We start from the raw sequence: 14,443 nt of genomic DNA on the forward strand, positions 1-14,443 counted from the left end.
GTACAACGCATCACGTTCCCATGGTAGGAAGAGGCACTGTGGTGCATTTTGCACAGACCAGGGGCTAAAAAGAGACTCGAGAAAGGTGCATGGAACAGGACTAAGGTACAAAGGATAGGATGAGAGGAAATGGCCTCAAGTTACCCCAGGGCAGGTTTAGATTAGACATCAGGAAAAATTTCTCCACTGAAAGGGTTCTCAGGCCCTGGCAGAGGCTGCCCAGGGAGGTGGTGGGGTCACCATCCCTGGAGGGGTTTAAAAGATGGGCAGATGAGGTGCTCAGGGATAGTTTAGTAGTGGACAGGTATGGTTGGACTCAAAGGTTTCAAAGATCTTTTCCAACCAAGGAATTCTATGTTTCTATGAAGCGAAGGGTGTCAGCTGCTGGCACCTTTCCCACAGCAGGAGGAGGAGGCACCGGATTCAACAAGAAGAGTGCTCAGCAGGTGAGTGGGGAGCTGAGTGCTAGGGAGTTTGATACTCACTACAAACTGACTATTGACTTTTTCTAAAATCTGCTTTTCATTTAGTGCCATGGATTCGCCTTTCCTCTTTTTTATTCTCTTCTTCTCTAATCTCTTGCAGGCGTACATCTTCCCCGTTGCTCGGACTTGGCAAGCGCAGACCTGGAATTACAAAGAACAATTGCTGGGTAAATTGAAGCAAACGCTGCGCCTGGGTTGCACTTTAGTCCTCGTGATCTGATTTACTCCTTTTAAGGTTAGAGACAGCAGCGTAGCGAATGAGGGCATAGGCGGGGGCAGCTGGAGAACCGACCGCTGTTTCCAAACCTGCTGTGTAATATTGGTTTAATTATTTCACTTTCCTCTGCCTGCTTCCTATCCCACCTCCTTTTGTCCATGCAGATTGTAACCTGCTCAGCCAAAGCCTGTCTGTGCCTCCTCTGACTCCGCTGCCTGGGCAGTGACCTCCAGGCATCAGTAAAACACATATAAGGGTGTAACCCTAATTCCACTGTGAATGCAACAGCCAAATGCAAAATCATTCTCAAAAAAGAGTCCTTTTGAGATTCCTGTGTCACGAGGGCTTAAATAGAACTGTCAGCAATTAATGAAAATCAGCCTCTGTCGCATCAGGGTCCTGCAACCTGCAGCGCCCGAGAAGAAACGCTCTTAACAGAGACATTTGGAATCACTCACCTCCCCAAAGCCGCCTTTCCCTAGAACTCTGTACTGCCGAAACGTGTTTTTTGTTACCGGTTGCCTGGAAGAAAAGGAAATAAATAAAAAAAGGCACGCTACATTTAATGTACTCTCTGTGATTTATTGATTTCAGGGCCTATTTCTGAAAAGGAAAATAGATAAATATTCTATAATAACATTATTTCAAGGTAATCATATTATCTAATATGATCTATAATTATGTAATTGCATTACTTCAATACTATGTATGGCTTGAACTTTTCAATTCCAACATATTAAGCTGTAATAAAATACAACACATTAGTGAGTCATCAGTATAATTTCTGCTCGCGTCTCAAGACCAAGAAGGGTTCTGAACCTCCATTATAGAGCTCTGGCCTTTGTTCAGGGAGTGCAGGGACAGCACGATGGGGAATGGTTTTCAGCTGAAAGTGGGGAGATTGTCATGAGATCTTAGGAAGAAATGTTTTGCTGTGAGGGTGGGGAGGCCCTGGCCCAGGGTGCCCAGAGCAGTGGTGGCTGCCCCATCCCTGGAGGGGTTCCAGGCCAGGTTGGATGGGGCTTGGAGCCCCTGATCCAGTGGGAGGTGTCCCTGCCCATGGTAGGGGTGAGACTGGATGGGCTTTGAGGTCCCTTCCAGCCCATTGTACAATTTTATCATTCACACAGGATTCTGACACATTTCTGCTCTACCAAAACAGCTTCAGCCTTTCATCTAATTGATACTTTGCTACCATAAAAGTTTTATAATGTGAGAGAAGAACTCTCGATTCAGAAAGATCCAATTTCGTCTCCATCGCTCCATCACTGAAGTTTTACAATTATATTAAGAACCGCTATGACTGTCCCCACCAGTTTGTTTTCCTCTGGCGAGCAGCCAGCCGGCAGAGGGAGCACAATAACGTGGCTGTTCCCACAACAGTGATGATGAAGTTGATGACAATACGGAAGAAATGTTGAAGTGCATCGTTTCATTTATGTTCAATATTGTTTTTAAAAGCAGGAGAAGGAAAATATGCAGAAGGCCAAAATTTGAAGTGGAAAAGATGCTATTTTCAGGCTTCCGTGAGGATCCTGCAAATGTCATTTGGACTAAAAGCATCAATTCGCAGTGATAACTCCACACTCAGCAATGTCCCTGGAATAAAAGGACTGTTTGACTCCTTTGGAACCAGCAGGTTGTCACAAGGAGCTGTTGATCGCTCTGTGCTACTAACATCTCTTGGCTAATCCCCAAACCAGCTCTCCCACCTTCCTAAGCCAGGCACATCCAATAGAGGAATGGGAAAAGAAATCCTCAAAGCATTTCAGAAAATTCTTTATCCCGAGTGTGAAAACAGATAGGAAATAGCTTGGCTAGAGATGAGTCATCTGATGTAGTCTTAATTGAAATGGAAGAGTAAAAGCTGGATTCGGTGAAATGGCATGTGGAGCACGTCTTGGCATGAAATGGCTCTTCCCTCTGCCCACCGCCTCCCTTCCCTCTTGTGCAGCAGCTTTGTGGCTTTCCAGGGAGAGGAACTGGCACAGCTCCTTTGATCTCCAAGGCATCATGCTGATACACACCGCTCATGGATTTGGCCTGAACTCATCCGCCATAATTAATTCCATTTGTGGAAACCAGGGCTTCTCTCAACTCAAGGTCACCGTTACCCAGCAGTGAACGTCTGCTACAGCCCGCACCGACACAGAGAAGGCAAAGCCCCCTTTCCTTCCAAATTCATACTCGCTAAGGTTGCCTGGGTATTAAACTATTGGCTAGCCAATAAATATGGTGTGAGGACTTAAATGCCTTATTTTCATCTGTTTGTAGCGATTTTATAATAGTGATAACAGCTCCAGACAAAAAGTCACCCTATTCAGAGTGCAGCTAAACAGAAAGACAACTGCAGCTGCTGAACGTGTTTTATTCATACCTAATGCACCCAATACCACTAAATGGTCAAACGTTTGAGCTTTAGAAGCCAAAATTGGCTCCCTGGTGTTTTGGGATGGATTTCTCTTTTATTCTTTGCTTCCCTAGTGAGCAGCATCTGTTTCAGCCTTGTTTGGGCACGGTGCTTACAAACGCAAAAGCCAGAGACTGGATGCGTATCTTACATTTAGCATTACAGATGTCCAAGCGGAGGCTATAAAAAGTGCAATGTGTCCTTCAAACTGTGCCATGAGTAGCTCGTGGTGCCAGGGCCTTAGTGAAAGTGGCCACAGATGTTTCTCAGATCACAGGAGATTTGGGTTCCTGGTTTTTCATAGTCTTTTCCCATTCACTTGCCGTGCACAAACATGCTGTGCAGAAAAGGTGCCCAAGCTGCTCGAAGGAGCATTTCACCTTCACGAGTGTGACGTCCTTAAAGAGAGAAGGGAGCGGCTGAGGAGCACTTGTGGGTGTAAGCACACATAGAAAGGATGAAGGAACACTGTCCATATCCCAGACAGCAATCGTGCTTGTTGGATGGTCGCAGCTGGAGACTCAGCTCATGGTTAAACTGAGTCTAAAGCCAACCTAACCATGACTTTTCAGTATGGCACCTTCTTGTGGCTAAAGCCATTACTTCTTCTGGAACCTCCTCACAAGGAACACTTGAAAACAAATGCTAAAATTAGAAAAGACTTTCAGGAGCTCTCTGGGAGAGCTTCCCTGGAGTACAGCTCAGGGTAATGGGAATGAGTCTGGATGGACGTTCCTCAAGGAGAACAGTGAAAAGAGGGAAAGAATTGCTGCACAGAGAGGGCCATACATGGCAAACATTAGAGTGAGGCATTGGTAACACCAAAGAAAGGCCAAATTGTCTTTTATCTTGAAGGCAAAGGGAGTGAACATACTGCCTCCGCTGTCAGATTTTCAGTGTATCCTACAGGCTCTGCATGGAAAGGGAAAACCTGGTATTCGCTTTCAACTTAAAGAAAATAAAAGCGCCACTTACCTTTCCAACCACTTCCACTGGAGAAACCTGTCGAAGTACATGCTGCTTAGGTACTCTTGGAAGGGTTCCCCACTGAGGTGGTCAAGGACGGATCTATCTCAGATGAAAAGGATATATAAGCATTTTATAATCCTGAACTTGGAGCAAAAGAGAAACAAAACAAGAGGAGAGAATCCAGACTTCTTGTCTGGTAGGATCATTTTATTTTGTGTGTTATTTTACTCATAGTTTCAACCTAAGAACAAAGTGATACGTTTGATGTATTTCATAACAGGAGGCCCTGTACAAGCTGAACAGGAATATGTACCGGTTATGCTCGCTGAAAACTCTCCCGTGGGCTTCAATGGGCTTTTACGAAGGCTGTTAGTCACAGGACAACAAATGTCTTTGCTTCTGGTAGTAAATTAACACAACACTCTCAGGAACTGAGCTCCTAAACTGGGGGGATGTTTACATCTGGATTGAAAACGTCTGTCTGAAGCCCATTGCTGTCAAAGAGAGCCCACAGGAGGGGTTATTGTGAGCAAAAAAAAAATCAATTTCAAACCCTGTTATACAGAAGTAGTAAACTGTGATTAAAGTCAACGGCCTTTTCCTAACAGCTATGTGCTTTATAGAGTAAAACGGGGGAAAGAACAAGGGTGTGGATTTGTTTCTGGATCAAGAAAAGGATTTTGGAGCTCACACAGTGGATGCAAAGTCTTTTGCATAATCAAAGGAATAACAGCCAAAAAAATGTATGTTGCTTGTGACAAGCAACCAGCAGCCAGGGACCAGACATCCCATAAGACAGGGGCTCAGGGATAAGAAGAGATGGGCTGAGCTATGAGAGCTTCCTGAGATGAAGGTGTTCCCATTGCTTAACAAGGTGGTGTTGACCTGCTGGGTTTGGTTCTTGCCTTGCCTACTGAGGTCCTACATCCACTCTGCTGGGTTGACAGGGATGAAACTTGGGGTTTGGATTTTGCTGGAGAAGAAAATCCTCTCTAAAGGACTACTCTGGTTTGGGAAAGGATAATCTGTGTCTCCCCCTGGGGTTGCTCTAGACCTGAGCAAACAATTCTGAATAACGTCTCTCCTCAGTTTAGTTCCTCCTCATTCACGGGCTGCTATTCACAAGATTTTGGAGTTTCTCAGCTTTTTGAATCTTTTTTTACGGTAACTCTTGCATCATCGGTTTGGAACAGGCAGGTAATTGCACGTATTCCGTATTCAGAACTCAAATTTTTGTTTCCTGCATTAACTTTGATCATATGGTTTCCTCTAAGCAGATTCAACCTTAAAAAATAAAGTCTTAATGAACTTTAACAAATTTCCAAATTCAAAGCCAAAATTATGGGAGAAACTGGAAGGACTTGGGAGCAGACAGTCAAAATATTAAAGGTCTAAAGCAGAAATTTGAGTCCTACATGCCTTTCTCCTGTAGACTGATCTTATCTATGAAGGCACGTCTGACACTCGTCCCCGTTCCCGCTCCGACAGGATAGCAAGCTCTGTATTTGTATGTATGCCTCCCTTTTTCAGTCTGACTATGAACTCTTCCAAAATTAACATTATTCAGTACATTTCGTAAATACCAACAGCGAGTTTTTAAAGCTTCCTTTTGACCCCGTTTCAGTCCATGTGAAATGATCAGCATATTTATTAACAAGGTCTCAAACCTGGCTCATTTATCCATTTTCGTTGAGACGAAGGCACGGCTGCCGGCGAATACGAGCCTGAATTAAGTGGTGTCCAACGCTGGCCTATTCCATTCAGTTAATTAAAAGCTGCATGTATTTTAAAGAACAATAGCTGTCTTTCAGCAGTTGTTTGCTTTTTAGTTCCCCTCTTTGGCAACGACAAAGTGCATTTTAGAGGGAACTGTCAGCTTTCAAACCAATTTGAGAACTGGAAACAGGCATCGAGGGGGAGTTGTGTGGAGCACAGCTCTGCCTTTGTCACTGGGACTGGCACATGCAACTGGTGCGAGTTATACGAGCATCTCTACATGACGCCAGGCCAATGCAAAGAAACTGGTTCTGCTATAAGAGGAGGCCAGGAATAACCCACATCTCCCACCAATGCAAAGAATAACTGAAAACAGAAAAGGTCAATGAAATAAGTCAAAACAATGAATGACAGCGGAGCAAATTTTACAAATCCCCATTACATCACGCAGGGAAAACGAACCTCGCTCAGCCAGAAACCACACGGGGCAGCTTGCGATGATCCCTCCTTTTCCTATTTTTATTGGTTTGTGATCTGCTGGCGTGAACGCACCCGGGTCAGTGTTTGCAAATGCAGATTGCATACCTGGAGCTTTAGCGCATAATAGCACAAATCGCCTCGCCGCTACAACAACTGATAAGCCTTTGCCCAGACAAAGGATGAAATAATGCGTGTTCATTCAAACGCCATGGACAGAAAGCATTAAAAGAGCTCCATTCTCCCGGTGAAGATTTTCTGGAAAAGCCATGCGGAGCAAGTTTGCACATTCCTCTGTCCAAATGGACTGTATAGCCACTTAATTTTTATTCGCTTTGAAACAGAGATGTTTTCTTTGGATGCATTCTCATTGTAGCTCTTTGCACACAGCATGAAATCCATGGCTGGTGTACTTGGCTAGAACACTCTGTCAAATACCTGAAACACTAAGTGTCTGTGTGTCGTGTATATAATGGCATGGAAGGATGTATTATATTTTGTTCAGATGAAATGACTTCACCGCTTGCCTCTAGGATTACGGACATAAACCGGAGACAGACACATCAGGATCAAACTGAAACGTCCTTCTTTACCTGCCACAAGCTGCGGACTGCAGCCCTGCAATCTCTGGGTATCGAGTTATACTTACTTTGTACAGTGAGAGAAAAGCTCTTTGCAGGGGCTGTTTTCCAGTTTCTCCTCTGTCTGTTGGATAAGATCTTGACTGACTTCAGGAACGAAGGTTGGAGACTGGGGAGAGAAGAGAGGGGCACGTTATCTCTGCGACGAGGTACAGGTTCTCCTCTCTTCATGTGTAAAAGACACATTCATTATTTATGCCCTGAGTTGCTTCCTTGCAATTCCAGTGGTTGGGCAAACGCAAAGGAGCTTTACGTCAAACAGCAGTAAAATAGGATACCGTGGCAACTCGCTCTGCATTCCACTCTATCCTCACATCGCTTTTCTGCCTTCTCCTCTACCTTCACCTCCTTGCCCAGCCTCATGAATATGCAGGACCCTCTCCTTGCCAATTCTTTGAACTGCTCCCTTGCATCCCATGAAAAATGTGCTGGCTTCAACTGTGTACAGGCCATTCTCTTAAACAAAAGAGAATTTGCCCAGTGTTTTCACTTCATTGATGATTCATTGTGCTGCCTGAAAAATCCATCTTCTTCTTTTTTTCTTTACCAGCAAAGAAAAACAAGAGAAGAGCATTCGTATTTATTGGTTTATATATGAATAATATAAGAACCTGCTTGCAAAGTGACTGGACATCTTAATTCATCATTAGAAAGACAAAAATAATCCACCAGTTTTCAAATAATCATTTCAAAAACCAACTCTGCCAACCATGCACGTAAACTCTTTTCATCCTCTCCCACTTTAGAGAGAATGTACATTCAGGTCCTTCTAAAAGCCCTTAGCAAAGAGAGGCCTTTTGCAGGATGCCTTGAAGCTTAACTAGTTTAGGACCTCTGGGACTAATTAGCTATAAAGATAGTTATTAAGCAGTTCACATTCTCACTCATTGAGAATATACTGTAATTGTATAAAAAAGTGTATGTGCCCGTGTGTGTGTGAACCTATTAATAGACATTTGCCCAGTTGAGATGAAATGCCCTCGATAGAAACAATTGGATTTGGGTATTTTCAATAAGTGCAGCCAGGGATGACAAAAATCCTCATTCCTGGCAGACGCCTTAACACTCGGTAAGGTTCCCCATCCCCGGTCACGACCACCAGATGTGCTGAGTGGGTGGGTCACAGAGCATCATCACTCACTCCTGGCCAGATGTTCTCACTAACTCACTCTTGGTTGGGGATATCTTGGCAAGCGCTGAGATGCGTTACGGGCAGAGTTCAACAACACTGGGAATGGGGATGGAGGAAGGGGCAGAGGTGGAGCCGCAGAAAACCTCCAGCATGGTGAAAGCCAAATTAAGTCTTCTATCCATTCCTTCCCGCTGCTGAAATGTGAATAAGATCCCAGTTGTGACATGAAAAAAGTAAGTTTGTTCCACTTGAATGTCTTTAAATAGGAATATGGTTTACAGAACCGTTTGTGGGTGCTGCAGAGTGTGGTCCCACTATTCAACCTTGACAGACAATCTGCAGAACACACTGGATATCTTTGACCTCACTGAAAACGTTCCTCATTTCCTCCATGTATTTCTCTATTTCCTCAGCGAAAGATATCTAGGAAACACCCACTTTTAATCACAGAGTGCACTGCTGATAATTAAGAAGTCTCACAGTTTCTCGAGTGGTAGATGAGCTGCCAGATTATCACCTAGAAGATGATGGGATTGAGACAATGCCGGATTTTCTCAGCTTGATCAGCCACTGAGTTTGACGCGAATGGAGAATGATAGACCAAATCTCAGTAAATCATTTTAATGACTTTTTCATTAAAAATGATTTTTTCATTAAAATATGTTATTTGTTCTACTTTGGACAGAACTTCCAAATCTTTCAAGCGGGTGACTTTGGTCAGTAGGACACTACTGGTGTTGCCCCAAAGTCTGTGGAAGTGAAACCAGGCAGCCAGCTAGCAGAGGTTTTAAACTTCGATGAATAAAACTACTTTCCTGACAACCCAGCAGCTGGGGTTAGCTTTTCTGGGTAAGGATGACTGGCAGGCGTCTCTACGTAACCCACTCTGATTCTTTCCAATAGCTGTATGGAGCCCAGAGCAGATGCACGCGGAACACGAACCTGCACGCGCAGAGTTGGTTTATTGGAAGCGGTGCTGCTGTTTCTGTGGGAAAAGTGCCCAGACAACAAAGGGAACTGAGAAGGATGAGCTCAACTCCAGCTAGAGATGCGCACCCAGTTGGGGTCATCACCGTTTGAGAAAGCTACGGTGAACCGAGAGCCTGGAGGGTTGAGAAACATGCATGGGGAAAAAAAAAACACCAAAGGGAAGTGCTGAGGAACGAGATTTGTTTAGTCTGGAAAAGTAAGAGTGAAACACGATAAAGGTCTTTTACTGTAGAAATGCTTTTAATAAAGAGGGCAGGGATCAATTATTCTGCATGTTCTGCTCTGTGCTGGGGGAATGATGAGAAGGAATCCACTTAATTGGATGTGAAGATATTTTTTCTAGTTTTCCACACAGGGACGCACAAGAACAGGCACATGAACGTTGTGGAATCTGCTCTAAGATGCCTGAAAGCCTTCCGAGGGTGGACAGACATCTGTTGATGATCTAAGTGTATTTGATCTCTGTTCAGTGCAAGAGGCTCTTGAGCCCTCTCCCAGCCCTTTGTACCAATGATTTTGCAAAACACTGGACTCTGTAAACCATAGACACGTCATGGCCCCAGGAACACACGAGGGAGTTTGTATGCTGAAGGCTCACCAAAGGAAACCTGGAGATCTGAGCAAAGTGGCACTGGTGAGGCTGCACCTTGAATCTTGGGTTCAGTTTTGGGCCCTCAGTACAAGAAGGATGTTGAGGGGTTTGAGCACATCCAGAGAAGAAGAACAGAGCTGGGGAAGGGTCTGGAGCACAAGGGTTATGAGGAGGAGCTGAGCAGCCTGGGGCTGCTTAGCCTGGAGAAGAGGGGAGGGGAGACACCATCGCTCTCTACAGCTCCCTGAAAGGGGGTTGTAAGGTGGGTCTTGGTTTCTTCTCTCAAGGGACAGGTGATAGGATGAGAGGAAATGGCCTCAGGTTGTGCCAGGGGAGATCTAGATTGGATATTTGGAAAAATTTCTTTACCCAAAGGGTGGTGAAACATTGGAAGAAGCTGCCCAGGGAAGCGGTGGAGTCTCCAGCCCTGGATGGGTTCAGGAAGTGTGTAGATGCGGCTCTTGGGGACATGGTTTAGTCGGCACGGTGGTGCCGGGTTGATGGTTGGACTGGATGAGCTTAGAGGTCATTTCCAACCTCAATGATTCTGATTCTAAAGAAATAAGTATCTTCTTTGCAAACGAACAGTCCTACTTCAAAGACACTTGTATCAGTCATCATTGTCTCCTACAAGAAGAGAAACAGCTTCCCGAACTCTGGATCAGAAAAAGGGATAGTATTGACTTCAGTCAGACTGACTTTGCAAGAAATAGAGCAGACCTGTGGTCTGGAGGTAATTCTTTATCCTTACATCTAAGAACCGCAAAATATTAAAGCTTCCTTGCATGATTAAGGCTTCATGAGCTAGGTGGCAATCTCACAATATTTTACAGAGCAGCGAACAGGGAGGTTAAGGGTTGAGTTTTGCAGAAGAGCTGATGATCGTCTGTGACTGAAATCAAAGAAGCCTCACTGAGATAAATGAAAGCTAGAAATGCTCAGATTCCTCAAATCAGTTCATTTGTAGCTTGCAATTAGTGAATAAGGAACAGACACCGAGAAATACAGGCTTTCATTTTATACCAACTCTTGCCAGTGGATGTGAGTCATCCCCGTATCTTAAAGCACAACTGTTCATCACTACAAAAATTATAGGAACAAGACAGATACCACACTCTTCAGATCAAATACACTTCATGCAAACTTTTGTCATGAACACAACCGCTTTCCTGGCAAGTTTCTGCCACGCAGCCGTGATATCGATACACGATGAGTTACTTGAAAAGTCACTTGCATAAAACAAACAACGTGCAGCATATGTTATGTCTCAGGTTATGAAAACATTCCACATCAAACTAGCTTAAAACAATTAAAAATGCTTCGGTCAATGGACAAAAGTTCAAGCCGTAAGTTCTCTTGAGCTGTCTCCGGTTCCAAGCATTTCTGTCTTAATGATATGCATATTTTCAGATGCTGACAACAATTTTCCACGTATAATCTACTTGCAAATCTCCACACAGATTTGCTGCTAGTATAGACCTATAGACCTCAAAACTACGGAAGAAACAGGCCAAAACGAACTTTGGTGTGAGATGGTTGCATGATGGCTATAAACCGGAGAGAGGCAGATTTAGACTGGACATAAGGATTAATTTCTTCACGATGAGGGTAAGGAAGGCCCTGGCCCAGGCTGCCCAGAGCAGTGGTGGCTGCCCCATCCCTGGAGGGGTTCCAGGCCAGGTTGGATGGGGCTTGGAGCCCCTGAGCCAGTGGGAGGTGTCCCTGCCCATGGCAGGGGGTGGGACTGGATGATCTTTAACGTCCTTTACAACCCAAACTATTCTATGATTCTATGATTTTATGATGGGATGGGAATTCATATACAAAAAACCTGGAAACACTGCCTTCACGTTTTTACGTTGCTGCATTTGATTTGCTCTCACATGGCCACAACCCAAGACCAGTGACAAAGAGCAATGGTTTGTGTCAGGGATGGGAGGTCTGCTGCATGCAATGCCATTCCTGCTGTTGTTTTTGCACAGCTACATTCTTCTCCAGATGTTTGAGGAAGGCTCAGCTAGCAGAGGGAGCAGCTACCACGAGAGGTAGCGATGGTGGGACTATCAGTGGTGACTGTCCTCAGTCCTTTGAGCAGAACACGTACAGGAAGGACCGTAATTAGAGCAGTTACTTGAAAAAGGGAGACAGGTAGATGTAGGCAAGTCATGCTGGCAGGTGCAAAATCAGGGAAAGATCAGTTTATGTGCTCAGGGCATGCATATTCTCAAAGGGGAAAGGTAACGGAAGGCAAAAGCGAGACCATGAAATTGTGCCTTTTTGTGGCTCCAAGGATGATCTGCTACTTGTGGCTAGAGATGCACCCCAAAACTGCCCTGTGCTATCTCCACTGGGGTCTGCACGGCTGCCTTCAGAGCAGGAACTCGCCAGTGCAAGGCACAGCCCAAGGTCTGCTTGCCCCACCACGGGGAGACATCCGGAGCCACTCTGGGTGATTCTGCTGCTCCCACACCTTCCCTGCTTTGGGCAGGGCAGACCAATGCCAGCTGAGATTCAGTTTGAGCCTGGGACGTACTGACCGACCGAGAAGAAGAGTGAAGGGGCTGACAGTGAGAATCATAGAACCACAGAATCACTTAGGTTGGAAAAGATCTTTAAGATCATCCAGTCCAACCAAGAACGCAGAGGAAAGCAATGGAAGAGGAGACAGAGTGTCTTGGTGGTACTTTGATTCTGAGAAGCCTGGGTTAGGCACGCGTTTCAGCCTGGTGAGAGAAAAGGTTCTCCGCACTGTCACAGCACACGCTGTCTCCTGACCCACTTTGGTGTTACGCACAAAAATGTTGGAACATTCTTTCTTCTTGCCCTGTGTCTGATCTTGTCTGTTTGGTTTTCGCTGGATATGTAGTAAACAGCCAACTCTCCATCAGGAGCAGCTGCAACACTTTAAGCAATCAACTTCTGCAGTTTCTTTTGATTTTTTTTTTTTCCTACCACAAAGTCATTTGGGTCTGTATGAGGCAAACCAGTAAAGCACAAGGCTTCATAATTCCAGGATATTTGCTTTGAGATGACAGATGTAGGAATTGGCAGTGAGGTGGATGGGGAGCATGGAGAGCAGCTGTGTTATTAGTAGCGATTTATCCATTACAACAGCGTGCAGACATTATACCTGAGATTGGGCGCCCATAAGACGACACGACTACACTCATGACTACATGCACACGTCATGAGAGCTAAAGCTTCCAAAGCAAACCTATCACACCAGCCCTGGGAGCAGGAACGGCGGCCAAAGACATGGAAGAGCTCACCCGGGATTACCGAGTGGGTCAACAACACCGAAAAAAACTTGAACCCAGTCCTGTTCTCTGCTCCAATGATGTTATAACCACTGAGGGCAGGATCAGTTGCTGGTAGCTAAACGAAGCAAATCAGCAGTGCCTATCAACTCTGGGGTTTGTTTTAGGCATGTGATGCAAGCTGATGTGGAATCATCATGAATCCGTTTTCCTTATTATTCTACTAACCTATCAAAACACACATTGACACACAGAAAAATAGAATGACTGAAGACAACAGAGCCCTCAGCGAACAGCTGAGCATGTTCTTCTGCCTGGAGGGGTTGTGTTAATCCATCATGAAAGACAATGCTAATCACCTCAGTTCGTTAACTCGTTCACTGCAGTGGATCTGATGCAGCTTCAGGCTGACTTGCCTGCTCCAGACTCACTGGGCTGCGTGCGGACCCCAGCAAGCCCACTGGCAGGAAAAGGATAAGCTGCTTCTCTGGGTTTCCAGCATCCTTCCTCTTTGGTGCTGGGGTGCAACCTGCAGTTTTGATGTATGGCCATCCTTAGAGAAATCATAGGCTCATGGAATGGTTTGGGTGGGAAGGGACCTCAAAGCCCATCCAGTCCCACCCCCTGCCATGGGCAGGGACACCTCCCACTGGATCAGGGGCTCCAAGCCCCATCCAACCTGGCCTGGAACCCCTCCAGGGATGGGGCAGCCACCACTGCTCTGGGCACCCTGGGCCAGGGCCTCCCCACCCTCACAGCAAAACGTTTCTTCCTAAAATCTCACCTCAATCTCCCCTCTTCCAGCTTCAGAAACTCAGCAACCACTGAGGTTTTCTTTCTGACAAGTGCATAGAAAGTGTAGGAAGCATTTTTCATGGCTTTCCTAGCATTAAAGAATCGAATCTGTTATCTCGCCATACCTTGTTCTTCCTGTTCTCATTCAACCCCTTTGTAGCGGTGACCACTGAAAGCAAAATGCTCTTTTCTAGAAACCACATTTTGGTTCCTGATGGTGGCAAACAAGCAACTGCCATGTAAATGCTGTGAGTCAAATGTTCTCTATATATAGATCTTCAATCCAAACTGTGTTTGCCTTGGAATGTTAAATTATTTGAGTCAGAGAAATTTGGGGGTGTAACCACAACGTGAGTTTCAGAGCAAGAAAGGAAGAGAATAGAATGTCTAGATCAAGAAAGAGAAACTTCTTCCTGGCTCCCATAGGTGACCAGAGGAAATCTTACACACTCAAAGCCCCATAGAAAGTAATGTTGATATAACTAAATGTCCTATGAGACAAAATGTGGTTGTTTCATCATCTTCCTTCGCAAGCCCAGAGAATCAGCTGCAGCCTTTATACTCTTCAATTTAATAAACCCAAACCACTCACTGCAATCCCAACCAGCCAAGGGGTTTTAGCTATAGATTAGCTTAAGAATGTAAACTGGTCACCTCAGAAGATAGGCTTTGACCTCAGTCAGTGAGAAACTGGGCCTCACAAGAAGTGCTTGGCAAGATATTTTTCAGTATCTTTAAACCCTAGTCCTTCCCCATTCATAA

At 45.1% G+C, this 14,443-nt stretch overlaps 1 protein-coding gene across 4 annotated transcripts in view; it reads right to left on the reverse strand.

The window, feature by feature from the left end:
* The window catches only part of GRK5 (G protein-coupled receptor kinase 5), a 170,414-nt gene that overhangs the window by 27,585 nt on the left and 128,386 nt on the right, over positions 1-14,443 (reverse strand). For 3 of the 4 annotated variants that reach the window (XM_054071155.1, XM_054071154.1, XM_054071156.1), the window contains 4 exons: positions 6,924-7,024; positions 4,088-4,180; positions 1,161-1,224; positions 486-626 (listed from right to left, as the gene is read on the reverse strand). In XM_054071155.1, coding sequence (XP_053927130.1) covers positions 486-626; positions 1,161-1,224; positions 4,088-4,180; positions 6,924-7,024 — 399 coding nt within the window. Of the gene's footprint in view, positions 1-485; positions 627-1,160; positions 1,225-4,087; positions 4,185-6,923; positions 7,025-14,443 lie in introns of all 4 variants that reach the window. The other variant, XM_054071157.1, reaches the window with a different exon arrangement.

The sequence above is a fragment of the Cuculus canorus genome, chromosome 7 (genome assembly GCF_017976375.1).
Source record: "Cuculus canorus isolate bCucCan1 chromosome 7, bCucCan1.pri, whole genome shotgun sequence".
NCBI classification, from domain to species: domain Eukaryota; kingdom Metazoa; phylum Chordata; class Aves; order Cuculiformes; family Cuculidae; genus Cuculus; species Cuculus canorus.